The following is a 26,659-nucleotide window of genomic DNA, read 5'->3' on the forward strand; positions in this document are numbered from 1 at the left end:
AAGGCAAGCCTTAAAAGTTTAATTTCAACTTTTGCCAAATAAATTACTTCACTCAGTGAGTAGTTAATAGAATAGAATGCCTTACCAAAGAGGGGTTAAACCAGAAAAACAGGGTAGAACTAGGTTATTAAATAGGATCCAGGCTGCCTGGTGTGTGTGTATACTTCTAACTTTAGAAGTGTGATAATTGTGAGTGAATGACCAACCAATCCCACCCCCCAACTTTATGTGTATTAATTAGATGTCATGCAGGACAGCTACTTTCTTAGAACCACTATCTGACAGAATATGCAAATGGAATGATGGTGTTGATATACAGTGACATTCACTGCAAAGATTTAATTTCAACCAGAGCTCTAAGCAGCAATCAAGACTCTTTTCAGGAAAACTTTAAGAATACATAAAATTTCATTACAACAAACATTAAAAAAGTATCAGTTACTGTTGTTAGATTGTGACTTTCAACAACTCTTATTCCATCCCATGTGAAAGACGCGAACCACTTTAATAAAAAAATCCAAAATAAGTGATCTAAGAGTTGGAGGTGGGGCAGTGGAGGAAGCCCCAAATCCATTAGATACAAAAGTTTTAAATACTAATGTAGCACAGATACTTTGAATCAACTTTTTAAACATTCATCAGTAGGGAGGTCTACAGTGTAGCTAGCTCTGAAGTCCAAGGGGAGAACCAGGTTCAGCAAACTGTTTTCTCCAAGTGTTTTCTTCAACTGTTAAAAGTTAACAACAATAGTACCTACTACACGTGTTATTGAAAAGATTAAATGAGTTTTTACATATAAACTGCTACACTTAACTAAGCACAATTTTCAACAATGTATAAATACTTACACTTATAAAATCTTATGTTTTGGAAGTCTAATGAGATTTAATTTATAAAGCTTGTTCATCTGAAAAATGCCCTCATAATACCCCAACCAGCCTCCATACTCATTTAGAAATAAAAGACAATTAACATGTAGTAAAACTGCCTTTCATTTCAAAACCATGCTAAGTAACAATGAAAGAGAAAATTCTGCTTCATAATACTTTCTTGATGCCACTGAAATCTTAATATTTTTTAGTCCTTGGGATTTCCCTCATGGAAAAATGTTATTAGCAATTACATAAATATCCTATTGTATGAGAGATTTTGCTCACAACATTCAATCTCACTCCGATGTTTCCCCTCCCCACTGTGTAGGGGCCGCACGAAAGAAGGGAGTAATGACTTACATAGATCCACAAGAAGACGGAGGTGCCCAAGGTCAATCCAACTTTAAGCCAGTCAGGCTTATCATGTAGCGGCTCCCGAACATAGAACTTTGACCGCGCTGAAGCTGAAAAGGGACAGAGTGTCTGTAAATCTATAACTTACCGCCTAGTTGAAAAAACCCAACATTTACATGTGTATTATCGCATTTAATTCTCCCTTCAAGCCCCGACTTAAACAGCCTAGGAGACAGAGGTTCAGAGAGGTCAAGTAACTCGCCCTGGGCCACTTGCAGAGTTAGACAGGTCTCCCCTGCCCCCCAGGACGCCGCCAACACCCGGTTTACAGGCTTTTACGGACCCTCGGGAGACTCGGGAGTGGGCGGGTAGGCCGCGCTCCCGGGAGGGTCTTCCCTCCGGCAAAACGGAGGGAGGAGGAACCCAAAGTCCATTCGCAGAGACCAAGAGGGGTCAGGTGACACCTGGAGGAGGGTCGATGGCGGGTGATGGGAGTCCGAGAGGCCGGAGTGGGGGCAGGCATGGGCTCCGGAACACGGGCCGGCAAAGGTCACTGCAGGATGAGCCCGGGCCGCAGCCTCCCCCTGCCCCCGCGGGCTGGGCTCACTCTGGGAAGGGGCAGGCTGGGAGGTCGGGCCGGCCTGCGCGAGGAGAGACACTCACAGCCGCTCGGGAGCCTGGCGGGGGCCAGCAGCCTGCAGAAGGGGCGCAGCAACGCGGACGGCGCCATGTTGCCGGGCCGGGCTCCGCCTCCCTCCGGGGAGTCTCTCGTTGATTCGGCGCCCGGCCGAGCGCCCCCTAGCGGGCGGGGGCGCGGGAGTCGCCGCTCCGAAGCCGTGCTGCGTGGAGGTGTTAACTCTGAGAATCGCAGTTATAGCCAGGAAATGATAGCTCCTCTGGTCTCAGTCTCTCCGGTCTCTAAAATGGGATTAGGAAGGAAATGATTAAAGGGTGTGTGTGTGTGTGTGTGTGGTGGGGTAGGGTACTTTATCCACTTCTCTGTCCTTTAAGAATTGAATTTATTTCAGAGCCTTTCCCCAGGGACACTCATCAAGAGATTTACTAAAATCTTCCAATATATACCAGAAAACTTAAAATGGAATGTTGTGTTGAATAATAGCTAGCATGTTGAAACTTAAAATGGAATGTTGTGTTGAATAATAGCTAGCATGTTGATTGGATTCTATGATCCAGGCACTGTGCATTAATGCGTCATGTAGTTTACATGCATTCATTTTATCTTCACAATGACCACATGACACGCCACGATTATCTTCTTCAATTTACAGATGAAGCTCTAAGAAGACAAGCTATTTGTCCAAGGTGGCATATTATACTTTATATTTGTAAAGACTTCTTGTGGTTCCCAAATCTGTTTACACTATCATAGAAAAGCCTTACAACCCTGTGAATAAAAGAATTCTTTCAACTTAATATCATTTAGGTTTGTTTTAAAAGCAAAATAAATGTTGGCAAATCTCTTTTTCTTCTATATTTTCTTTAGCATTGTTATTGAAAAAAGTTTTAATCAAAATCTTATTAACCAGAGAGTAAAATGATTGTATTGTTTTCTGGTTCATGTTTCCATATAACCGATGGTTAAATAGATTGCTAAATTGTGAGTCACTTTATAGTTTGCAACATAGTTTGAGCCTCCTGGACTCATGCTCAAATAAGCAAACCACTCAACTAACATGCTGAGTCAGTCGTTGGTTCTCAGCTTCTTTTGCTTCTTGGCCACTCAGCAACCCGTCAGTTGTATATCCTTTCTACACCATCCCTTGGAAGCTTGTCCTGACACAGCTTTTGCTAGTATCCAACAAGTTGAAACAGGAGCCATGTTTAGTCAGATCGTACAGGGCCAGTAAGCAAATTACTAATTTCAGAATGGCTGCTGGAAAAGGCTGGTTTTTTTTTTTTTTTTTCTTTTGGTCCTTGGATCCTTTTACTGGTGTATATTTTGGGAAACTGATGATGTAGAAGCACATTTCTCTCAGCATATTAGAGATGATGGAATCCTACACTTGGAGTAGGCAGCTGTAGGTGAAATTGCATCTTGAAATAATCCCGATGAAGCAATTCCAGCCAGGAGCTAATAGCTATGATATTTTAGTAGAAGTTGCTACATGACATTCACTTCAGCATCTCCAGAATTTGAATGCTAAAACCATAAATAAGGTTTTAGCATTCAAATTCTTTTAGCAGGTAAAGAGAGAGGGGTTTTGAGTTAGCAACTAGGAAAACAGAGTCGAAGTCCCAGATTTTTCCACTGGGAAACTTCTTCCTCAACTCACACCTCCCAAGAAGGGTTAAAGAAAATCAAGAATTGAAACAGTATAAAATGTAAAAGCACTGCATATATGTTTATTGATTTATGACGCATGAGACTATTATACATCGAATCCAGGATCTGGAGAAAGATGCAGTGCCTGATGTAGCTGCAAGTTATTATTTAAAACACAATCAGAAGCAATTACAAAATGGTAACATTTGTTAAATCTGGGTGGCAAATACATAGATTTTTCTGTCATATTTCCATACATTTTAAATACTTAATAATGAAGACATAAAAATGTTAATAGAGAACATGTTACATATGTGAAGATGGAGAAATTTCACTCTACATATCCCTTTTGTAAAATTAAATTTTGTGATAAATTATTTATTTTTGGTTACTTTTTTTGAAGGGCATACATGGGATATGGGATAATAGGGATACATGGGTTACAGTGACATGACAGTAGGGGTGCAAATAACATGGGGCAAAGTGAACGAACTAACCATGGTCATTATCATCATCACCATCATTATCATTATCATTGTCATCTAGCCTCGGGTGTGTTAACTTCCTGCATAGCTGTCATTCACAGCATAAATGGGATCTTCATTTGTCACATAGGGGTACGCTTTCAGAGTAAATATTTTATTATTGAGTTCGGGTCATAAGTCACTGTGTGGTCTGTTATCTGTAGGTGCATTTTAACTAGGATCTGACTCAGATAAATGTTGACAGACTAAATTTTACTGAGTCTTAAAGATTGCTATTTATTTGTCATCAGCCAAAAGAATATAACATTTGCCAAACTATATAGCTGGCTCATCTATTTAGGTACTTAGCTTCCGGTGGAAACTAGTTTGTTTCAAAGACCAGAAATTTTCTTCCCTTAAGGAGAAAATAGTATATTATTTACAGGAGAAATTTAGGAAATCATAGCAAATAATATTGCTGTAGGGACTTTTGGATATGAAGCTAGAGACTTGGAAACCCAAGTTAGTAGCTAAAATTATCACCTGAAGTTAAGCGATTTTTCCACCTTTTAGATAGTTGAAAGATCTTTCAGATAGTTGAAAGATCTCTCGTTCGAAGGTTATTACAAAATAGCAAGTGTTTTTATGAATTCTAAGTTTGTTCTTAGTTTTATTTTTTTGAGATTAAAAAAATGGCCATAGTCCCAAACTAAAACATGGTTTCCTGTAGATATTAATGAAACTTTTGAAGAGAGCACACAGAAATTAAGCGTATTCCAGGGTTTGACTCCTAAAACCTTATTTATGACTCAGGCAAAAGGAGAAGGCATTTGAGATAGGAGCTGGAAAGTCCAAGCTTTAGTCCCAGATATTTCCACTGGGAAACATCTTACTTAGCACTCACCTTTCAGGGAGGGTTAGGGAAGAACATTTGAAAATGGTAAAATATCTGGATAAATAATTTAAAAGAGCAAAGCTACTGCACATATTATTTAATGATTAATGATGCAAAGAATGCTATGGATGGAATTCAGGATCTGGAGAGAAAAAATAATCAAGGGTAAAAATAGCTCGTATAACGTGAAAAATTGCAGATTATCGATGGAATGCCACGTTTAAAACTTAAGCTTTACTGTCGATTATTAATGAAATGACACATATGTGAGAGGCCCTAGTCAGTATCTAGTCTGACCTTGCCTATTGCAGCAGCTCTTAGTATCCTTACCAGGTCCTCTTCGGCTCCTAAGATTTGAGGATTTCCCGTGATGGCGAGTTCAACGAGCCAATGTTAAGCACTAGCTTCAAGCTAGTTCGAGGGGAATCAGTATCCTTAACTCTCTACTACTCCAAGGTGACTTAGTCAACCCTGGTAGCATTTTATGGTTTCAACAACGAAATTAAAAAAACTTTACCCTTCAGATGATTCTTTGGCAGTGCAAAATGACTTTGGATCTGGCTACCTTTCCAGGCGCATCTTAAGGAATAAACTAAATCACCGATACCTTGGCTAGCTCTTTTCCACTTCATTAAGCCCCCTCCTCTCCATATCTGTTAACACGTCCGCACTGGAGTGAAGCCTTAATTCCCCCTCGACCTCTGCTACTTAATTAGGATCAAACGCAGCGCTTCTTGAACACCTGCATTTTAGTTTAGCACTTCGGGCTCAAGCAATGATCACACAGTACTGGCGAGTCGATCCAATGAATGAAAGGCCAATCTAGGAGGAAAGAACACAAAGGCTATTTTTAGTGCAGAGCGGGTCAGAACCTGTGCTAGCCGCTCTCCCCTCTCGCCTGCAAAGCGCTCCGCACAGAAAGGGTGGGCGGGGCCTGCCGCGACCCTCTCAGCCCTGACCCGCCGGCCGGCCTCCAAGTTTCCCAGCAAGCTCCAGGATGGAGGAGGTGGGGCAAGGAGGTCACCGCGCCTGCGCGCTAGGAGGTGTGACCCGGGTGGGAAAGCCCTCCGCGTCCGCCATTTTGGCTGCCTCTGTCGGTCTGTTCAGTTACCACGTGAACCGCCGACGGAGACCCGTTGGGGGTGGGGGGGAGGCGGCGGCAGCGTTAAGTGAGAAAGGAAAAAAGACAACGAGGGGAAGGGGGTGTCGGGGCTGGGCGACGCGGTGACACCCGAAGCCTGGTGGCGGCGGTGGATCGGCAATCAAGGCTGAAGCAGCCAGGGAACGGCGGCGGCGGCGGCGGCGGTGGGACAAACAGACTGACCGAGCCGGGTGGTGGCGGGAGCAGCGGGAGGAGCCGGAACGATGCCGGCCGTGAGCCTCCCGCCCAAGGAGAACGCGCTCTTCAAGCGGATATTGGTAAGTGTGAGGCTCTGGGCAGGCAGTGGCAGGGATTCAGCCGGCACACGGGCCTGTCACCTCGGCCCGACGGGCAGCGAGCCACCCCCAGCCGGGACCCCGCCTTCGTACTCCTAGTCAGGCCGAATGAACTCTCTGGTCCCCTCCCTGTGGTTCCCACTCCGGCCTGTGCGCCGGGGACCACAGGTTTCCTCCTCCCGTCCCCACGCTTCAGAGGCCGCGGTTCCGGACTAGGCCCTGTTCGCCTCGCTTCTTGACTGCGGGTTTTTATCCTCGAGCTAAGGGAGGAGATGCCGGGCCCTTGGCAGGGAGGCGGGCAGCACGGGTAGGAGCCGCGGCCCGGGCAGTGCGGGAACCCTGCCGGCGGGCCGGGGTGGCACCCTTGGAAGGAACAGGTGGTGCGGATGCGGCACAGCTCATTCATTGCCCAAGCGCGTCTCTCTCCACAGTCCGTCCCTCCCTCTTCCTCTCCTGTCCAGATTCACCTGTCCCCGCCCGGCCCGGGGTCACTGAATGACCTGAGAGGAGGGAAGGGAGAAAGGAGTTAAGAAAAAGAAAGGAAGCTTTCTTAACGGCTACCTCCTTGTAGTCAGTTGCATATTCGAGTCTGCAGCTTTTTGGCTTCTCTTTTTCCTGGAGTAGGAAAGGGACATTTCTTTCTTAGTTCGTGAGCGGGAAACAGCCTCACCCCATCACCCTCCTTGGGAGGTGGGGTCCATTGCGTGGGGGCGGTCTGGTAGTAAGCGAAAAGTTAAGAGCTTTTAGTTCAGACGTTCTAGACACAGATTTTCTTATAGATTGAAATGTAACACCTATGGAAAAATTTAGCAGCAGAGTAAAGGGAATGTAAGAACTTTTGGGATGGATCCTTTTGACACTAGCTCAAACTTATTCCCTACATTTCAGATGTGTGCAGTTTGCATTGATGTTTGGAGGGACTGTTTACATTGTTAAAATGTCTTGTAGTCTTGGCACTATAGTTAATACATTGTAGCACATTTTTGTTTGGCATTTAGTGTGTGGGTTGCCCCTTTCATACAAACATTTCTTTGTGACAGAATTAAGTGTATTTGCCAAACTTAAGGCTTAAAATTTGGAATGCGTGTATGAAAGTGTTAGACTTTTTTCTTGCAATTTAAATTAATTTCACTTTTTAAAGAGTAGAACAACTCTTGTGGATCCAGTTTTTCTAGAAGTAAGAAAGAGTAATCCATATTGAACTGACTTTGATTTTTTAAAAATATCCACATGTCCTACAGATGTAATTAGTTTATGTTGAAAAACATCAGAAAGTCGCATCCAAAACCATGTCCTAACTCTTAGTTTCTTTGAAGTCCTTATTGCCATTTTTTGTTTTAAGACTAATTGGAGTGTAGGTGGGACTATAGCATAGTTTTACCAGAAAATTTATTTATTTTGAAACCTTTTAAAAGACTGATTGGTGTGTAGGTTCTACTGTAACATAGTTTTAGGGTAGCAATTTGTTTTTAATCTTCCCCAAGTCCTTATTTTGAAAAAAATTCAAGCTGGAAAGTTGAGAGAAGAGGACAGGAGCATTCATATACCCTTTACCTAGACTTAATATTTAACATTTTGCCAGATTTGGTTTCTCTCCATATATATTAAAAAGTTCAAAGTAAGTTGCAAATATGATACTTCATCCCTAAATGCTTCAGTGAGCATCTCCTCAGAATAAGGAAATTGTCCTATAACACATTAACAATCATTCCCTAATATTGTCTGATATCCAGTTCATATTCAGATTCTCCCAAATCGTTAGGGTAGCACTTTTTAAAATATCAAACGTTCTATTTTGAGATAGCCATAGGGTCACATGGAGTTTTAACAAATAATACTGTTGAGATCCCTTGTACCCATTACCCGGTTTCCCAGTGCCATTGCCTTGCAAACTATAGTTCACTATCATGACATCGATAATTTGAATCTTATTCAGATTTCTCCATTTTACGTGTACTGATTTGTATATTCGTTCTATGCAATGTTATCACATGTGGAGATTACGTAACTACCACAACAGTCAATATACAGAACAGTCCTATTAGAACCACACCCTCCTCTCATCCTCCCTTTTCTAATCCCAAACTTTGGCAACCACTACTAATGCGTTCTCTCTCCCTACAGGTTTGTCATTTCAAGATTGGTTACTAAACAGAATTACACGGTATTCAACTTTCTAGGATTGGCCTTTTTTATGCAGCATAATTTCCTTGAGATTCATCCAGGTTGGGTGTATCAAAAGTCTGTTTCTCGTTATTGTTAAGTAGAATTCTGTTATATGGATGTACCACAATTTAACTGTTCATAGAATAAGAATTATTGATTAAACGTCCTAAACAACTTTTTTTGGTAGTACTAATGAGGCAAAACATATAAGTTCATTGCTAAAGTCAAAATGCTAAAACACTTATTGGAATAGGTATAGATATATGTAGAAGAAATGTGAAAATTACTAAATGAAATAATGTGTTTTTATTGTTCTCTTACATTGACAACAAAGAAAATATTACTAACCAAAAGTATAGTTAGTATTTATTTTTTCAAAATTGCTTCTGCTTCCTCAGTTGTTACAGTAGTTGGCTCTTTTGACTGTAAGCTTCTCAGCTTTCCCCTCCCTCCCATAAGGAAAAGCTGGGCATACTCTGATGCCTTCTAGTCAAGTGTTGCTTGGGTGGTTAACTTAAATTATTCCAGGAACATTCAGTTTTTAAGCTAGTACTTTGTTAGTTATACCATACTTATTTGTAGTAAACTGTAGGAAATGGAATTTTTTTTTTTAAATTTGAAACTTCAATTTCAAAATAATGAAGTATGTTTTTGCCTTAATTTTTCAAAGGAAACCCGGTTTATACATTAGTTTGCAAAAAATTTCAGTTTCTGTAGTGGATTTGCTTGGCTTGTTCTAGTCTAGTTGTTACCTAAAATTTAATTTTGTTGCATATTTGGCCCATCTTTTTTCCCACATTACTGTTTTCTGAAACAGTAATTAGTCATAAGTTGGTCAAAATGTCTGCAAAATGTGTCTTGTCTATAATTTGTCCAGAGAAAAGGTGGGGATGAATTTAATGTCATAATGGCTTATATAGGAGTTTAGTTTAAAGAAGAGATATTTGTGTTTGCCTGAAGTGGTTTTTGTGGGTTTTGTTGTTGTTGTGATTTGTACACCATTTTAACAATTTGAGAAACTACATCATTAAAAAATTGTGGCTTTTGATGCTATTTGTTTACATAAATAGTTTGAAGGGCATTACTAGAAGTTTACTCCTCTTTCTTAAGATGTAGGTGAAGGAGTAGGAAAAATGAGGTTGTGGGGTAGAAAGTTGGGTGTATCCTCTTGCTTTGCAATCAGGTGTTGCTAGGTCTGTGACTTGCTGGTGCTGCTTCTCTCTTCTGTCTTCATATGTTAATGTGAACTGTAAGAAAAAGATCTAGGTTGGGAGTACTTAAAATATTGTTCATCATTAGTCTATTTTTGGACTTTTGCCTTATGATTTATATTGTTAGTTAAAAGTCTAAAAGGCAGAATTTTCCTTTCCTAGAAAAGTGGTAAGAGAAGTTAGCATAGCATGGTGATAACATTTGTGATTTACTGAAGCTTACCATTTGTACTGCACAGTACAACTTTCTGGGATGATGGAAATGTTCTGTATCTGCTCTGTCCAATATTATAGCCATTAGCCACATTTGGCTATTGTACAGTTGAAATATGGCTAGTGTGATTGAGGAACTGAATTTTTAGTTTTAATTAATTTAAATTCAAATTCAAATAGCTACATGTGAATGGTTACCATTTTGGACAGTTAAAAGACAGTTTCACAGAGGCAGACATAGTGCCTTGTGCGATTGGAGGACTGAAGAGCTACAAGCCAACAGGCCTTAACTGAAAGGATCTCTTTTGCTTAGTGTGCATTCTTATTTCTGTTAATATTTCTGCTTCTGATAATGTAGTTGTCTCAGAGTATTGTTTCAAATTATCTTCTTTGTTCATAAAAGTGTTTTTGGACATAAAAAGCTAGGTCCTATAAGGGATCATATGCAAAAGACTTCAGAATTTTTTCTCCCAGCTACCTGCATGACTCATTTCTTCTCTTATGTCTTTTAAAATTCTGCTCAGATGTCTTCTAAATGTTATATAGAGGCCTTCCTTGACCCAGGGAAGACCTCATGATCAATCTTCTTATTTCTTCCTTTTTGTTTTCCTTATCACATATCACTATGTGGCAAATATACACAAGTAATTTATCACATGTCTTGCAAAATTAAAATGTAGGTTTTATGAAGTTAGAGACTGTATTCTGTTAATTGCTTTTACCCCCATTGGTTAGAATAATGCGCCATAATAGATATTTAGTAAATATTTGTTGCATAAATGAGTGTTTAACAGTGACTACAGGGCAAGAGAGAAAGATCTTTATTTTGTGCTTGTATAAAGATTTTTGGAGAAGAGAGTTAAGATGGGCCTTGTCCTTGTAGAGTATGTTGCTGTATGAGGTAATCGTTGGGTATCAGGCAGAACCTGTATTACCTGGTAAGACCTTGGAAGTTTCATTTATGAATGAATCATAGTATTAGTTTGTTTACATGGCCTTTCTCCCATCACAAAAGCATAATAAGAGGAAATATGATTTGATTTGATTTTGGGTTGTTTTGGCATTGGGGGAAAAATGGCATCTGGATTAAATGAGGATGTTTGTTGTAAGGAGCTTGCTGAATTAGTAAGGCTCAGTCATCTGTAGTTTCATAAAGCTCTACAACTGATTCTGACACAAAGTCAGGGGTAAGGACCTCTGTATAGACCATTATGAAACAAGAATAGGAAATGTTAGAAGGGAAAAAAATTGTAATTTAGAGTTCCTTTGTGAGTAATTTTCAGAAAATTTAAAAATCAAATTGAATTCTTGGAATTTGGAAAGATATGCTGGAAGCTACGGTGTCAGAGCAAGCCACTTAACTAATCAGTGAGCCTTGCCAACCATCAGCATATTCATATCTAAATACAACTTTGCTCTCTGGTCATAGGCAGTAGCCATATTGAAGAGAGAAAAACGTCAGATGCTTAGTGAAAATAGTTTGGAAAAGAATGTCATTTTCCAGTGCTGGTGGCAAGGAGAGCAAGTGAAGAGGTTTAAAAGAGTGATGGTTCCTAATATAAATGGGGTGTGGAGGGGAGGAAGTTTTATGCTGTGGTTGTATACTTTTGGGAATTTCCCTAGTATATCTCCACTGTTTTATGATGCATGCCCAACAAACTTGTATTGAAGTCGTAACTTTAAAAAAACTAGTTTAACTTGTTGCATATGGTTTTTCCCTCTTGGGTAAGCTATGAATTTTATTGTTCATTTCTTAATTTGGAACTAAAATAATTCCTTAAAATTTTAATTTAATAAAACAAGTCTATTTTAGCAATTTCAAAGTAAAATAAAAATTGCAGTGTAGAAATGAATGAGAGGTTAATGTTTTTGTTTCCTGATACGCTCTATTCCACTGAGATTTTCTTTGGTTGGTAAAATAGGAACCCATGTTCACTTGGGACAATTTGAAATTTCTTCTAAAATCTACTTAGGGAAATTGTAATCTTACTTTGAAGCTAGTAATATTTTTAAAGATTCCATATGATTTTTTTATGGAAATTATTTAAACATTCCTCTGTTGTCTGTAAGAGTTGTTTTATCTGTACATAGAAGGAGAAATGAAAGTTTGTTTTTAAAAATACAGACCTTGGAAAAACCTTTAGGGCTCTGTTTTCTACTTCCACACATGGTTGTTGTTCCAATTAAAAAAAAGTTTTCTCCTTATGATAATAGCTTCCATTAATACTGTACTCTTTATTTTTCAGAGAGATCTCATGGAGATTACAAGATCACCTTTGATGATCTGTGTTTGAGGACTGAGACAAAATCTTTAAGAAGGGGAAATGAAATGAAGCAAACTGGCATTTATTGAACACCTATTTTGAGCCAGATTTTATGCTAGACTTTTTTACACATTAGCTGATACAAACCTTGCATCATTTTTTTGAGGAAATTATAAAAAATATAGTTAATACTTGTTACATTAAAAAATGTTTTCAATTATAGTTGATATACAATATTATATTAGTTTCAGGTGTATAACATAGTAATTAGACATTTATTTAACTTCGGAAGACATCACCCCAATAAATTTATAGTACCCATCTGACACCATACAGAGTTATTACAGCATTATCGACTATATTCCCTAGGTAGTACTCTACATCCCCATGACTATTTTGTAACTACCAATTTGTACTTCTTAATTCTTTCCCATTTTCATTCACTCCCCAATTCCCCTCCCCTCTGGCAACCATCACAGTGTTCTCTGTATTTATGAGCTTGTTTCTGTATTGTTTGTTCATTTATTTTGTTTTTTAGATTCCACATTTAAGTGGCATTTGTCATTGTCTATTTCACTTAGCGTAATACCTTCTAGGTCCATCCATGTTGTTGCAGATGACAAGATTTCATTCTCTTTTATGGCTGAGTAATATTCCATTCATCCGTCGATAGACATTTAGGTTGCTTCCATATTTTGGCTATTGTAAATAATGACGTAAGGAACATATCGATGTATATGTCTTTTTGAATTAGTGTTTGGGTTTCTTTGGATAGGTACCCAGAAGTGGAATTACTGGGTTCTTCTTTGTCTTATTATAGCTTTTGTTTTAAACTCTGTTTTGTTTGGTATAAATGTTGCTATCTAGTATTTTTTGTTTGTTTCCATTTTCATGAAATATCTTTTTCCACCCCTTTCAGTCTGTGTGTCTTTAATCTGAAGTCAGTTGTTGGCAGCAGATGTAAGAATCTTCTTTTCTTTTCCATTCAGCCACCCTGTGTCTTTTGATTGGAGCATTTAATCCATTTACACTTAAAGTAATTGCTGATAGATATGTAGTTATTGCTATTTTATTATTCATATTTTTGACCTTTTTTTTTTTCCTTTCTTGAAGAAGTCCCTTTAACATTTCTTGTAATACTGATTTTATAATACTGAACTCCTTTAGCTGTTGTTGTTTTTTTTTTTTTTTGGTCTGGGAACTTACTACATTGTTAAAAGTATATTTCTAATTGTTTATTTAGAGTTCGTCAGTTGTGCTGTATCAGGACATCTGGGTTCCTAAAAGTTAATGCACTATGCAAAATCTTGTAATAAAAACCACTCAGCTTGTGGGAAGATGGGGTTGAGCACAACACTCAAAAACTTCCTTAGCGACATTAGAAACAAAGCTAAGAACCTAATAAAAATGATAACACGGTTTTACATATGGTGTTTAATAATACAGAAATAGTACAATGTAAATATGCCACTTTACCTTAGAAAAGACCTGAAGTTTGCTTATGGAACTGGATGTCAGAAGAATTGCAGGTTGTAAATTATGTAAAGTGACAGAAAGTTATCTGAAATCTGAGGGAAAGTTGTAATGCCAAATGTGGATGGGTGTGACTTATACCACACAAAGTGAGCTGAGTTAGCTGGGAGATGTTCGAAGTGTGTGTCTACTGTGCACGCCTGTGCGGCTCCTTTCAGCTCCTACAGAAGCAGACATGAAATTTGAAATTTAGCATGCTCAAAATATTCCCTAATAAGTCAGTGGTACTGGAGCAAATGTGTGTTTTTAAAATAAGCATTGTAGCAGACCCACTGTACGTTATCTTACTTAGTGATACAGAGGTCACACATCCTGGATTTGGGTAGTGCCTCTTTCACTCTGAAGTGTGACTAATTACTAAGCCAGAACTTCTTGCATCTAATACCTGAGATAGTATCACAGTCTTTGCCATCTTAGTTGCCACTGCCACTGCGGAGACTCAAAAGTTTCAGGCAAATTCATTCGAAAGATTTTTGTGGGGAGACAGTTTTGATGCTCAGCTGCAACTCCTGATGTGGAAAGAATAGAAAGATTCTGGGTTTGAAACCTGGCTCTGCTTTCCTTTATCCTTTTTAAGACTCAGTTTGTAAACCTGAGTAAAAAGAGAAAATACTTTTCTGACCTGGTTCACTGGTCAGGTGGTGAGATATGTATGAAAGTGCCTGGCAAATAGTAAAATGTGTACTTGCTCTATTGTAGTTGTAGTCTATTAAGAACAAGCCTTTTTGTTGCATCGATCCCATCTTTGTTTTGTTACCCTTACCATGTGTCTTATGTTTGATATTTTTATTTTGTTTTTGTATATTTTTGGTATTTTGAAAGGTTCATATTTTTGTTTTAGTTAATTACCTTTATATTTATACCTTTAAACATTCTTAGTCCTTTTTTTTAAACTTAGGCTTCTATTTCATATGTCAGCTTTAAATCCATTGAGTCTCATTTTCCTATGTGTGAGGCAATTAATTAGCTTATTCTACTTTACTTCCTTTTCTTCTCCTCCTCTGACTTTTAAAAGTTATTTTTACTTTGTTGAGAGCATGTCGTTTCAAGTAGTATTCTTCCACCCTTATCAGTACCTGTCTAAGATTTAGTTCTGTAATTAAATGTAGTTAATATTTACCAACAGACCATTTGCTGAAGTTGTCCCAGTCATCTCTTGGTGGGATGAAACTTACTGTCTAGAAGAGATTCCTCAGTAGTGCTTGTGAAAATCTCTTAAGTTCTTACGTGTTATAACAGTTTTCCTATACTCTTGATATTTGGAGGACAGTTTGGCTGGATATAAAATCTCTGACTTTTTCAGTTTCTTGAAAATACTGCCTTTCTGTTGTGTAAAGTTCCCACAGACCTTTCTTGTCTTACTGAGACTGTGTGCTTATTTTAAAAATATTGAAATGCTTTTTGTTTTTTGAAATAGTAATAACAGATCTTTAAAAAATGGTTTGCTTAGAAAAATAAAAATTTAGCAACCCCATTTAAATTACTCAGTTTTTAAAAAAATTTTACTAGTTTTAGAAATATGTAAAAGTGTGGGACCATATTGTTTCAACCTCAGAGGGTGGCCCTGAATGTCAAAGGACTTAAAACTTTAATATAAGGAACAGCTAAAAGAACAAATATGTTTTGCTTGAATAAGAAAAAAACAACTTTTATAGAGCTAGAATCAGTACACAGAAGTTTGAGGGAGATATAATTTGGCTTAGTATCTCTAAAAACATTTCAGTAAAGAATGAACCGGAAGACCCTTACATGAGCTGTGTGACCACTTGCACCAAGTGATGTTTAAGATCTCTTCTGATTAAGAGATTCTGTAAAATAAGTCTCGCTTCGTTAAGTCTCATCTCAATGGATCTTACTTTGTCTTTTATTATAGAAGTAAGAAGTAAGATAGGCTTATTTTTAAAAATAGTATAAAACTAGAAGGAGAAAAACCACCCTTGAGATTTGTATTCATGGATGTAGTAGTTTGCCAGAAATTGTATGGTATGAAAAGGACAACATATTGTCTGCAAATGGAAGCTCTAACTAAAAGAATTTTAAGAGAGAGGATAAAGGTGGTTTTTCGGAGATTTTATGTTTTCTTTTCAAAAAACATTTAAAAAGTTAAAGTATAATTTACCTACAGTAAAATGCACAGGTCTTGAATGTACTGTTGAATTGATCGCCTCAAGTGTACTGTTTTAACAAATGCATATACCTGTGCAACTGTGGCCCTTTCAAGATATAGAACATTTTCGTCATCTCAGAAAGACCCCTTGTTCCCCTTGATGGTGTATTTTAGTTCCTGCTTTCCGATTTCTTTGTAATCAGTCAAGCCGGGTTGGGTTTAAATATTTTAAACTATAACTGATATTGTAGTGCTTTATTTAAACATTCTTATTGAGTGTTTACCGAGGTTCTTTATATACATTTGCATTTAATTCTCACCTAAACCCTTCAGGGTTGTTAATGTTCACATTTTGCAGGTGACACAATTGAGGCTCTCATAAATTTAGTTAGGTCAGTAATACAAAGCTATTTAGAGGTTGCTAAGATGAACCCTAGACTAGTGTTGTCCAGTAAAATTTTTTGTACTGATGGAAGTGTTCTACATCTGAGTTTCTAGTATGTTAGTCACTAGTCACATGTGGCTTTTGAACACCAGAGATGTGGGTAGTGTGACTGAGGAGCTTTACTGAAGAATTTTCATGTAAGATTAATTAAAATATTGAATAGCTACAGCTCTAGACTCTCTGACTGTTAAGGCTGTATGTACCCTTTATCCATACTACTTCTGTAGAGGTAGAAATACTGAAGTATATAGTTCTAATTTCACTGGCACTCCTAAGTGCCAGCCAGGCATTAGGAAGTTAAATGCTTCTGGATTTGATTTTGGCATACCAAAGATTCATTTTCTCTTTAATTTTTTAATTATGAAAAATTTCAAACATGAAAATAAGAATAATGTATTCTGAGTTTGACAGTTATCGGTTTTTATTTCATTCTTTTTCATCTGTGATGCTTACCCCCCTGGATTATTTTGAAGAAATTCCAGGCATCATTTTAACATGGCTGACTTTTAAAGCTAAGTTTGGCTTTTATCATTTAGCTTGATTTGAGGCTACATTCCTTTTAATCAGTTTCAAAGAATGAAATATTCTTTTGCATTAGCTAAAGGAAAACGATGGAAAGGTATATTTAATACTAATGAAAATCATGTATTCTTAATGCCAAATCTAAACCATATGTATTTAAATTTTTTGCGTCACTATCTTCTGTTGATGTAAATAGCCTAGTTTCTTTATTTCCTGCTTCTAGGTAACTATTTTTTTTCTGTAACAAGGATTTGGAAAAGGATAATGAATATTCATTCTGTCTTCAGTAGATCACCCTACTTTATTTGGGCTTTTCACAACTTGTCCAGTTTCTGTTAATTAAGCAGTCAATCGTTTTGGACATTTAACCTTCATATTCTTATTAGTAAAATTAGAGATTTTTCTAGGAAGATCATTGGAATGCTTTTGAGTATTATGACAAAAGTTCTGTTTCTTAACTACACAAGTGCTTAAGGCTCTATTTTAGAAAATTTTTTTCTCTTTCTTGTTCAAATTGGATTAATTTTATTGATCGACTTTCCTGCATACTGATTCTTTCTTGTTAATGTCCATTCTGGTATTGAACCCATGTAGGGAGTCCCCCCACAAAAAAAAGTGTTGCAAGTGTTCACTAATTGCTTCCTCTAGCATTTTTGCAATAGCTAAAGTCTTAAATATTTCTCATCTCTACATTGGTGTCTGTTGATTGTCTTTTCCCATGCAAGTTGAGATTTTCCTGTTTCTTTACATGCCACATAATTTTGGATTTTATCCTGGACATTTTGAATGTTAGTTTATCAGACTCTGGGGATTGTTTAATTCCTGTAGAGAATGTTAATTTTGTTTTAGCAAATCTGGTTAGATTCAAGCTGTAAGTCCCAACTCTGTCTGTGGGCTGTGGTTCTAATATCAGTTCAGTTTTCAAAATCTTTGCAGTCCTATTTGGGTCTGTCCTGCTTATGTGTCACCCAGTAAATAGCTAGTCTGGAGCCTGGACAGTATATCTATTGTTTAGTTTTCGAGGTCTTTGCTTCTGTGAATAGGGTTATATCCATGTATATGCAGTTTGTGGGTGAACCCTGGAGTTCATAAACAACTTTATGGGATTGCTTTCCCCAGTTCCTCCTTCTCTGTGATCATCCTGATACTTTCCGTTTCCCTGAGGCTCCTCTTTTCATCCTCTGGCTAGAAAGCTGGGGCTCTAGTTTTTTCATTCTTCTGTGCACTTTCGTGATTATGCCCATGTCTAGCTAGAGGTTTATCAGTTTTACTGATATTCTCAAAGAACCAGCTTTCAGTTTCACTGACTTCCTCTATTTTTTTTATTGATTGTTTTTACCTTTTAATTTCCTTCTGCTTACTTTGAGTTTAATTTGCTCTTATTTTTCTCATTTCTTAAGGTAGAAGCTAAGATGATAATTGGAGACCTTTTTATAATAGAGGCTTTTTTTCTACCTTCATAGTCCTCTTTTGCCATTACTTTTCAGCAATTAGATTGTGATATGCCTCTGGTTTTCTTTTTTCTTCTCTCTAACCCCCTACCCCCAATCTTTTTAGTTTATCCTGCTGAGAGTTGTTGAGATTCTTGAATCTGTGGGTTTAAGAGTTTTCATCACATTTGCAATTTTTATATTTTTCCCACTTCAGTATTTTGTCCCCTCCTTTTGGTATTCCTTTTACATATGTGTTAGACCATCAGACTACTCGATGTTGTTCCACAGGTCATTGAATTTTGTGTTCCCCCCGCCGTCATTTCAGTTTCCATTTTGGTCGTTTCTATTATGTTTTTCAGTTTCACTGCAGCCACATTAAGTTCTCTGCAATGGTTTTATGTTCGCTGCACTGACTTCAAATTCACTGCAGTATCTAATATTTAAAACCTATGTTGTTAACTTCATTTTTGGTGTTATATTTTTCCATTCTACAATTTACATTTTTTAAAATAATTTTCATTTTATTGAGATTTCCTTTTTTAAAAAAAAACACAGCCACTTTATTATTTTTTTATTTTTAATATTTTTCTCCTCTTTAATTCCCGCCCACCACCCCCCACTCCCCCACCTCCAACCTATGGATGTTGCCATTTCTTCTTAAGAACTGGATCTCTGAAGGCGGGGCATCTCCTCCCACATGCTCTGGTCGCAGACCCGGGGCCTGGTACACCTGGGGTATGGTCTGTGGCTCCACCTGGGGCGTGAACCCAGGACCTACTGCGTGAAAAGCAGATGTGCTAACCACTACACTATGGAGCCACCCCTATTTTTTTAATTTAATTTTTTAAAAAATGCCTACAGCACCTGGTATTACTAGGTGATCTCCCATCCAAGTACTAATCAGGCCTGACCTTGCTTAACTTCCGAGATCAGACGAGATCGGGCATGTTCTGGGTGGCATGGCCATAGTCCTATTTGTTTTCTCATCGTGTTCATGTTTTCCTTTCAGTCCTTTAATATTACATAATAGTAACTCTTTTAAAGTCTTTGTTACTTCCATCATTATTTCTGAGTCTGTCTCTGTTGATTGATTTTTTTCTATAGGTCATGGGTTAAAATTTTCTGTTTCCTCCCATTTTTAGTAATTTTTGTTTTTTTTAATAATATTGGCTATTATAGACAGTAGTATATTGAATATCTGTCCTATAGTCTTAATAGAGTTTTGTTTTGGTGGTTAATTTGCTTATGCCTAAGCTTGTTCTTTTCAGGGCTTGTTTTTAAGCTTTAATAAACATGGGTCTAGATTAGCCTTATTCCTAAAGTGTGACATTTCTGGGTCTCTGCTAAATCCTGGAGTGTTTAATGAAGTCTTTAACTGAATGTTAGGAACTCAAATGTCCCCCAGTCATGTATGAGCACTAATAGTTGTTCATTCATGCTACTTGGTAGTTCTTGCCCAGGTTCAGTATAATCTTGCAGTGTACCCGCTCAGCTTAATACTTGACCAAAGATTCCTGTACAGATTTGTGAAGCTTCATCTCTGTATAGTTCTCTCTGGTACCCTGCCCCATAAATTCCAGCAGTTTCTAACTCAGATACTTGCTTAGATCAGCGAGATTGCCATATTATATTTGGGTTCCCCCTCTGGATTCTGTAGTCTGGAAAATGCCTCTAGGCAGGAAAAAGGGTTTTCTTGAGATTTACCGTGTTTCCCTTCTGAGATCACAGTCCTATGTCAGATCTCATCTAACAGTTGAAAATAGTTATTTCATACTTAAGAGCTTTATTGCTTGGCAGAAGCATGATCTTCTGTCAGTTATCCCTATGCATTTGGAAGCAGAAGTCTCAGACTGTATAGTGCCACTGTTTAGCACATAGGATTTTTTTTTTAATCTGTTAGAACAGTTCTCTTGTAATTATATCCTGTTTTGCTTTACTGTTTCTATAGCGCTGTGTTAATATTATAAAATTTAACTGCTAATAAAAGGTAATAGTCTACTGTGTTCTAGTATTTTTGAAACTGTTATGTTTAATTTTGAATTACCGTATGCGCACGTTATAGGCAAGAGGACAAATAGAGCATTGTGGCATTCTGTTCCAAGGGAAACCCTTATTCACAATCCTGAAATTTCAAGAACTCCCCCCAAATACTAGAGTTTCAGAGATGAAATTGTAGACTTATATTTTTATTTAACTGGATGATTCTGGTCTAGAAAACTTAATATGTCTGTCCACCATGTCATTTTACAAAACTTGTTTGACATGAATTGAATACGAAACCTTTGCTCAAAGTCTACTATTTGTAGTATTTTATATCTCTCTTTCTCTAAATTGGTTCCCAAAAAACTTACTTTGAAGCCTATGGGTTTGGTTAAGACAGCATTAAAAATCTTGTCATGATACCCTTTTCATATAGTTCTATAGAATGAACTTTCATGAGAGTAGTTACATGAGATTAAAAAAAAAAACACGCAAATAAACCTATTTGTACATCTATACCTTTTGAATGGTTCAAAAAAGCACTCCTTATGATTATCTTTTCTATTATATTTTAAGAATGCTTTTATAAGATTTCATTTTAATTAGACAAAAACTGTGTTAAAGCTGAATTATATATAGATCTGGCCTTATATGTTTGGTGAAAGAAACTGTTGAATGAAAGAAGATATACTCTATTTCCTGTTTTTCTTGTTAACCTTGTTCACTACTAGAGTTTGTCCTTGGACAAGAGCAGAATTTTTGAGGAAAATTTATGGGATAAACTAAGTTGAATATTTGTTATTTTTTCCATTAAACCATGAGTATAATACTAGTCTCGTTTGTAATGAGTGACTTGTTATAGAAGTAGTGCTTTTAGGAAGAAAAAAAGAGATTGACATCCATTTCTTTAAACACATACTGATTCTTGATGGGGGAGAATGAATTCTTAGCAGTTTGGAGAGGTGTACCATTCTGAATTATTTCTGTAGGTCACATTGACAGGAGATAATTGAGTTAATGACATTGAGTAAATTTCAATATGGAAGACCGCCAGATTTCATTAATTGGCAGAATATTCATTAGGAACTAAAGCTTAATTACTGTTCTGAAGTGTGATAAAATAAAAAGCTAAGTGCTATAGTATTATCTCATTCCAAGAAAGTGGATTTTGGTTTTTAATCTTCATTTGATAAATTCAGTTATTTAGTGGAGTTATCCAGGTGTGTGTATGTTCATTTTTCTCAGCTTATTTTTGACATTTTTATTACCCACTTGATTATATTACTGGGTAAGCAAAAAAGACAAAAGGTAAGATAACAGTTGTATTTGTTGATTAGAAAATCTGTTAGAAGATTTAAACTCTTGGTTTTAATAATACTTATGTTCATAAAATTTAATAAAATGTCTGTATGTGGTAGAAAGAGCTTTCAGCTGGGACTCAGAGAGCCTAGACTGTAAACTAAATTTTGCTACTAACTAGGTATATAGTCTGGCAAATTGTTTTTTTAAATCTTAGCTGTAAATAAAGATTGAACCTTTTGTGCTTAGTTTATAGGAGTATCATGAAGAGTAAATGACATGTTAGTGTGAAATCCCTTTGAAAAATGTGGTGCTGTAAATAATATGTTTTCAGTAAGACCAAGAAAAAAACAACTGGAATCCTGAGTATTTTAAGTCCAGCTATTCAAAATAAAGTCATATCGTGCATGTCAAGTAAGAATATCAGTACCTATGATTTTTATATGCTAGTTATGAATTATATAAGTTTACTTTATATTGTGGGATAGTAGACTGTTCTGTAATTTTTGGATTAAAACTTTCTTGTTAAAAAAACCAGAATGTTAATAACAGGTACTCTTATACAAGAGAATGTGTTTAAATATTTTTCTTTTTTTTTTTCTCTTACTCTCCTTTCTGCGATGACTGCATTTCTACAATGTTTGTGTTAGTGGTTTTATTTTTAAAAAACCCACCTTTTTCTGTTTTTACTGTTTTAGGCTAATAGATTGTGGTAGAGAGGTAGTTATAATGGTTAAGTGGAATGGCTCTGAATCCCAGTTGTCTCGGTTCACATTTTTTTTTCTTCCTATCTCTTAATAGCTGTTTGACCTTGGAAATTATATAGTGATTTCCTGGACTTCAGTTATTTCACCTGAAATGGGAATAAAAATGAGTACCTACTTCATTCCATTGTTCGGATCAAATGAGCCAATAACAACAACAAAATATTTATGATAATAAAAATACATAGCCAGTGGGAAAAAAAGATATTTAAATGAATTTTCCCTGTTAAGCACTTAGCACAGTGCCTGGCACACAGTAGTCACTCAGGAAATATTAGCTACATTACTAAGTGGTTTACATGTCTTTTTATGATGATTTATCTCATTAATTTAAGGATTCTTTTTGATACTAAGCAAAGTACTTCAGATTATATAGCTAGTTTTATTATCTGAAGTTAGCGTTTGAAACCAGAACTATTTGATTCCAAAGGCAGCTCTTTTTACCACTTGACTACTTCCTTAGAGTAAAGTTCTGTTTCTGGTATGTAAAAATTACCTAGGAATGTAATGTTAAAATTAGGACACAATGATGATACCTTTTGGATTTATATACTTTATAGAGAAGATCAAGACTTTTTTGATATTGCATTTACTGTATTGGCTTTGGTAAATTTCAGCTGTAGGTGTAAAAGCATTTTTTTAATACAAGTAAATTAAAAGTAAGTTTTTGATGACTTACTGCTATTAGTTCAGGTATGTCATTAATTTTTGTCACTTTCATGTATTTTTTGTAATCACAGCTATTAATAAATCACATTTTTTTCTATCTTTTGGTGAATATATGTCTATTTTTTTGTTGTGTTTATACCTAAAGTTGAAATTGCAGGGTTGGTGTATGTATATAGTTATTTTTATTAGGTACTGCCGGACAGTATTTTTAAAAGATCTTTTTTTATTGAGGTATAAATTTTATACATAAAATTCTTCTGCCAAACAACTGAACCAATTGGTTAATTAATTTTCTCTCCTATTAGCATTGTATGAGAGTTCAAGCTTTACAACTTTTTCAGATATTGTCTAATTTATTTTAATTAAATTTAATGGTATGGCAGTCACCTTTTATGTGTTTTTTGTCCTTAAGTATAACCTCTTTTGGATGTGGTTTATCTGTCTCAACTGTTATTGACTTAAGGACTTCTTTATATATTCTTGATATAAGATCTTTTTCAGATATTTATTGCATATATCTTCTCTTGCCTTTTTTAGCCCTATCTCGAATATTTAAAATTTCCTGTTTAAGGGATCCTGTCTATTCACCATATATGAAGATATGTAAAAATATTTTCTTCTAGAAGCTTTATTATTTACCTCTCACGTTTAGATCTATTTTGCTTTTAGAATTTTTTTGTTGTAATGTAGAGTCATTGTGACTGCTAATTTATTTTTTCTATCTTATTTTTTTCTCTCTATGCTTCAATTTGGGTTTTTTCTGTTGCTATGTCTTCCATTTCAGTGATCTTTTCTTCTGCAGTGTCATAATTGCTTTAATCTTACCAGATAAGTTTTCCTTGTAGGTATTATATTTTTCATCTTTAGAAGTGCTTTTGGTTCCTTTTTATATGTTTTGTTTCTCTCCATGTTTATATTTTTAAATTCTTGAGCATATTTATAGTAGATATTTTGTTATCCTTATCTCATAATTTCATCATTTCTCTCATTTCTCCTAGTTATGGGTCATGTTTTCCTGCTTCTTAGCTTATCTAGTAATTTTTTATTGGAATTTGGGCATTATGAATTTCACAGTGTTCTTACTGGATTTCAGTGTCTTTAAACAATGTTGGACTTTGTGATAGCAGGCAGTGAAGGTATTTGTACATCAGTCTATGGCTTTGTTAGGGTGGATCTAAAGTACTTACACTAGGGCTAGTTTTTGTCTACTACTGAGTAGACCATTCCACAGTATTTACTGAATTCTGCAGCTATTTATGGAAGACTCCATTCTGACTACTTGGAACTCTTGATGCCCTCTGATCCCTGAGAATTATTGAACTTACTGCTTTGTTTGACCTGATGAAGTTTCGCCCTACATGTGCAAGATTCAGTACTCAACAGTTTGCATCAGCAGATGCATGGGATCCCAAGCAGATTGTTAGATCTCTTTCTTTGAATAGTTTCATCTTTGTTTGCTTCATCATCTGGTTGGCGTCGTTGAACTTCAATCTTTGTCTCTTCTGCTCTGTGGACTGTTGTGCTTTGCTTCGGATTCTTCTCCCTGTGCTGCGAGCTATATAAAACAGTGGCATTTCTAAGCTCATCATGATTTTTTTCTCCCTTTCTTGGTTCACAGTCCTGTGCTGTCCGTTGTCCCATGTTTGACAAGTTATTTCATATATTTTTTCCAGTTTCATTTTTTATGATAGAAGGGCAAGTTTAGCCTCACTCCACCATAGATAAAAGTGGAAGTTCTCTTACTACATTTTTACAGAAATAAATTTTCAGAAAGCTAATTGAGGGTTTTAAAAACAGTGTACTTAAATCGTTCTTTGTATGTATGTAGTTCCGGGAAAACAGTGACAAATCGAGTGTTCCTCCTCTTAATTAGTGTAATCCATACATCATAGCTTCCTTTAATACTTTCACTGTTATATAAGGAAAACACTATTTTTAGTTTTTGTGCTAAATAAATAGGAACACTAAATTTAGTTGCTTAGCCTTATGTTTTTTTGGTTACAAATGGTTAAAGGTAGCTCCCAAGCTACTGCTTCTGCTGTCCTCTCCCTCTTATCCCCTATGTCATTCAGCCTGCTGAGTGCATAGTTGATTGTGGTGGGAGGGGCAGAGAGTTAAACTATTGCAGAGAAACCGGGACTCATGGGACATACTACAGGATGGAAATATGAAGGAAGGAAAGCACAGAGGATAATCAGGTCTTTTGCATCATCTGGTTGGATTAGTTGAGGGAAGGGCATTTACTGAGATGGTGAAGACTTGGTGAAGAATAGATTCTAGGGAAAAATCAGTTGGGTTTTGTATATTTTTGGTTTGAGATGTGAAACAGTAAACAAAAGATAGTGAATACATATTTGATATAGAATATTTCTGTAATTGGCTGTAGCATTGAGTTTAAGCAATTGATTTCTTGATGTTAAACAAAATAAAAATTTATGTTTTCATTGTTTTGTTTCTACATATTTTTTACTATCATTTTGTCATCATTTGCATTAACTATCCCTCGCAGATTTTGAATATATTATTTTGAAAATTGTGAGTAAAATTTGTTTAAGTTCACGATAGTGGATTTTGACATAGATGCAGGGGTTTTTTTTGTTTGTAATAAACACAGTGCTTTAAAAATCATTGTACTATGAAAGCGCACATTGATATCTAGAAGTCAGATAGCATTAAAAAGTTTATGATGAAAAAAGTCATTATCCCCCTTCCCCACCCAGTGCCTTTCCACTGTGGAATTAAGCACCCTCAGTCCTACTAGCCATTTTCTCTGGAATTTGTTTTCTTGTTGTTTAATAATATATAACTATTTCTTGATACATGGCTTGATAATTTAGACATTCATTGACTTCTGGTTATGGAAAATGAGGACTTAGAACCTCATCATTTACATGTTTGCCTGCTTCCCTTTTCTTCATTACCTCATTATAGTTATATCACAGTGTTTCGGTAAATCAGTACTATTTTACATTTTTATAATTATGTATGTGTTGCTCACTGTTAAACCAAATATTACACTAAGACCACACTTCCTTTCTTATATAATCCTTTATTTCTCCTGGAGTTAATACCCGTCTCATTTATTCAATTGCCTGGTTTTCTGTAGACCTGTTGCTTTTCCCCCAGATGTTCCTATATTTCTGCCATACGTTTATAAATAATATTTTCCATATTATGAAGTACATCAGTTCCATTTTTGCCCTTGCTGGAAACCTATTCTCCGGTGGCCTTTGGCTTTCTGTTTCATTTCGTAGTGATCGTTCTCTAGTTTTTTGTTTTTTTTTCCTGCATTAAATTATTTATTAAGTTCCATGTTGTCTTTTTAAAAAATTTGTTTTGATTGTTTTTTATAGCTTCCTAAGGAAGAGTGCATGGAAATAAAATTTTAGCTTTCTGAGAGGGCTTAAAATGTCACTTTACTCACGTACTTGATTGATAATGTAGCTGGGTGTAGAATTCTAGGTTGAAACTTAATTTTACTCTGAACTTTGAAGGCTGTGGATAATTGTTTTCTGGCTTTCTGCAATATTCTATTGTTATTTTAGATAATAAAAGTTCAGTACCATTCTGATTCTAGATCCCTCTTATGTGTCTGGTTTTATTTCTCTGGAACTTTTTAATTTTAATTTTAATTTTAATTTTTATTTATTATTTTAGGCGAGGCAACCCTTAGTTGACCTCACAGATTGCAAGGAACTTGTCAGCTTACAGTCTCTTGTTTTTTATTTTTTATGCCTACAGCACCTG

At 36.3% G+C, this 26,659-nt stretch overlaps 1 protein-coding gene, 1 non-coding gene and 1 pseudogene across 3 annotated transcripts in view; 1 reads left to right on the forward strand and 2 right to left on the reverse strand.

Moving 5' to 3' along the window:
- The first annotated feature begins 5,919 nt into the window (after positions 1–5,919).
- The window catches only part of NAA15 (N(alpha)-acetyltransferase 15, NatA auxiliary subunit), a 59,475-nt gene continuing 38,735 nt past the window's right edge, over positions 5,920–26,659 (forward strand). The window contains exon 1 of one of the 2 annotated variants that reach the window (XM_011374294.2): positions 5,920–6,288. In XM_011374294.2, the coding sequence (XP_011372596.1) occupies positions 6,235–6,288 (54 nt within the window). In that variant the 5' untranslated portion in view covers positions 5,920–6,234. The remainder of the gene's footprint in view (positions 6,289–26,659) is intronic. The other variant, XM_011374295.2, reaches the window with a different exon arrangement.
- On the reverse strand, positions 18,946–19,019 carry TRNAE-UUC. The gene has a single exon. It is a non-coding gene; the product is annotated as a tRNA-Glu (tRNA).
- Positions 19,053–19,171, reverse strand: LOC111729029 (annotated as a pseudogene).

The sequence above is a fragment of the Pteropus vampyrus genome, unplaced genomic scaffold, assembly GCF_000151845.1.
Source record: "Pteropus vampyrus isolate Shadow unplaced genomic scaffold, Pvam_2.0 Scaffold243, whole genome shotgun sequence".
Lineage (NCBI taxonomy): Eukaryota > Metazoa > Chordata > Mammalia > Chiroptera > Pteropodidae > Pteropus > Pteropus vampyrus.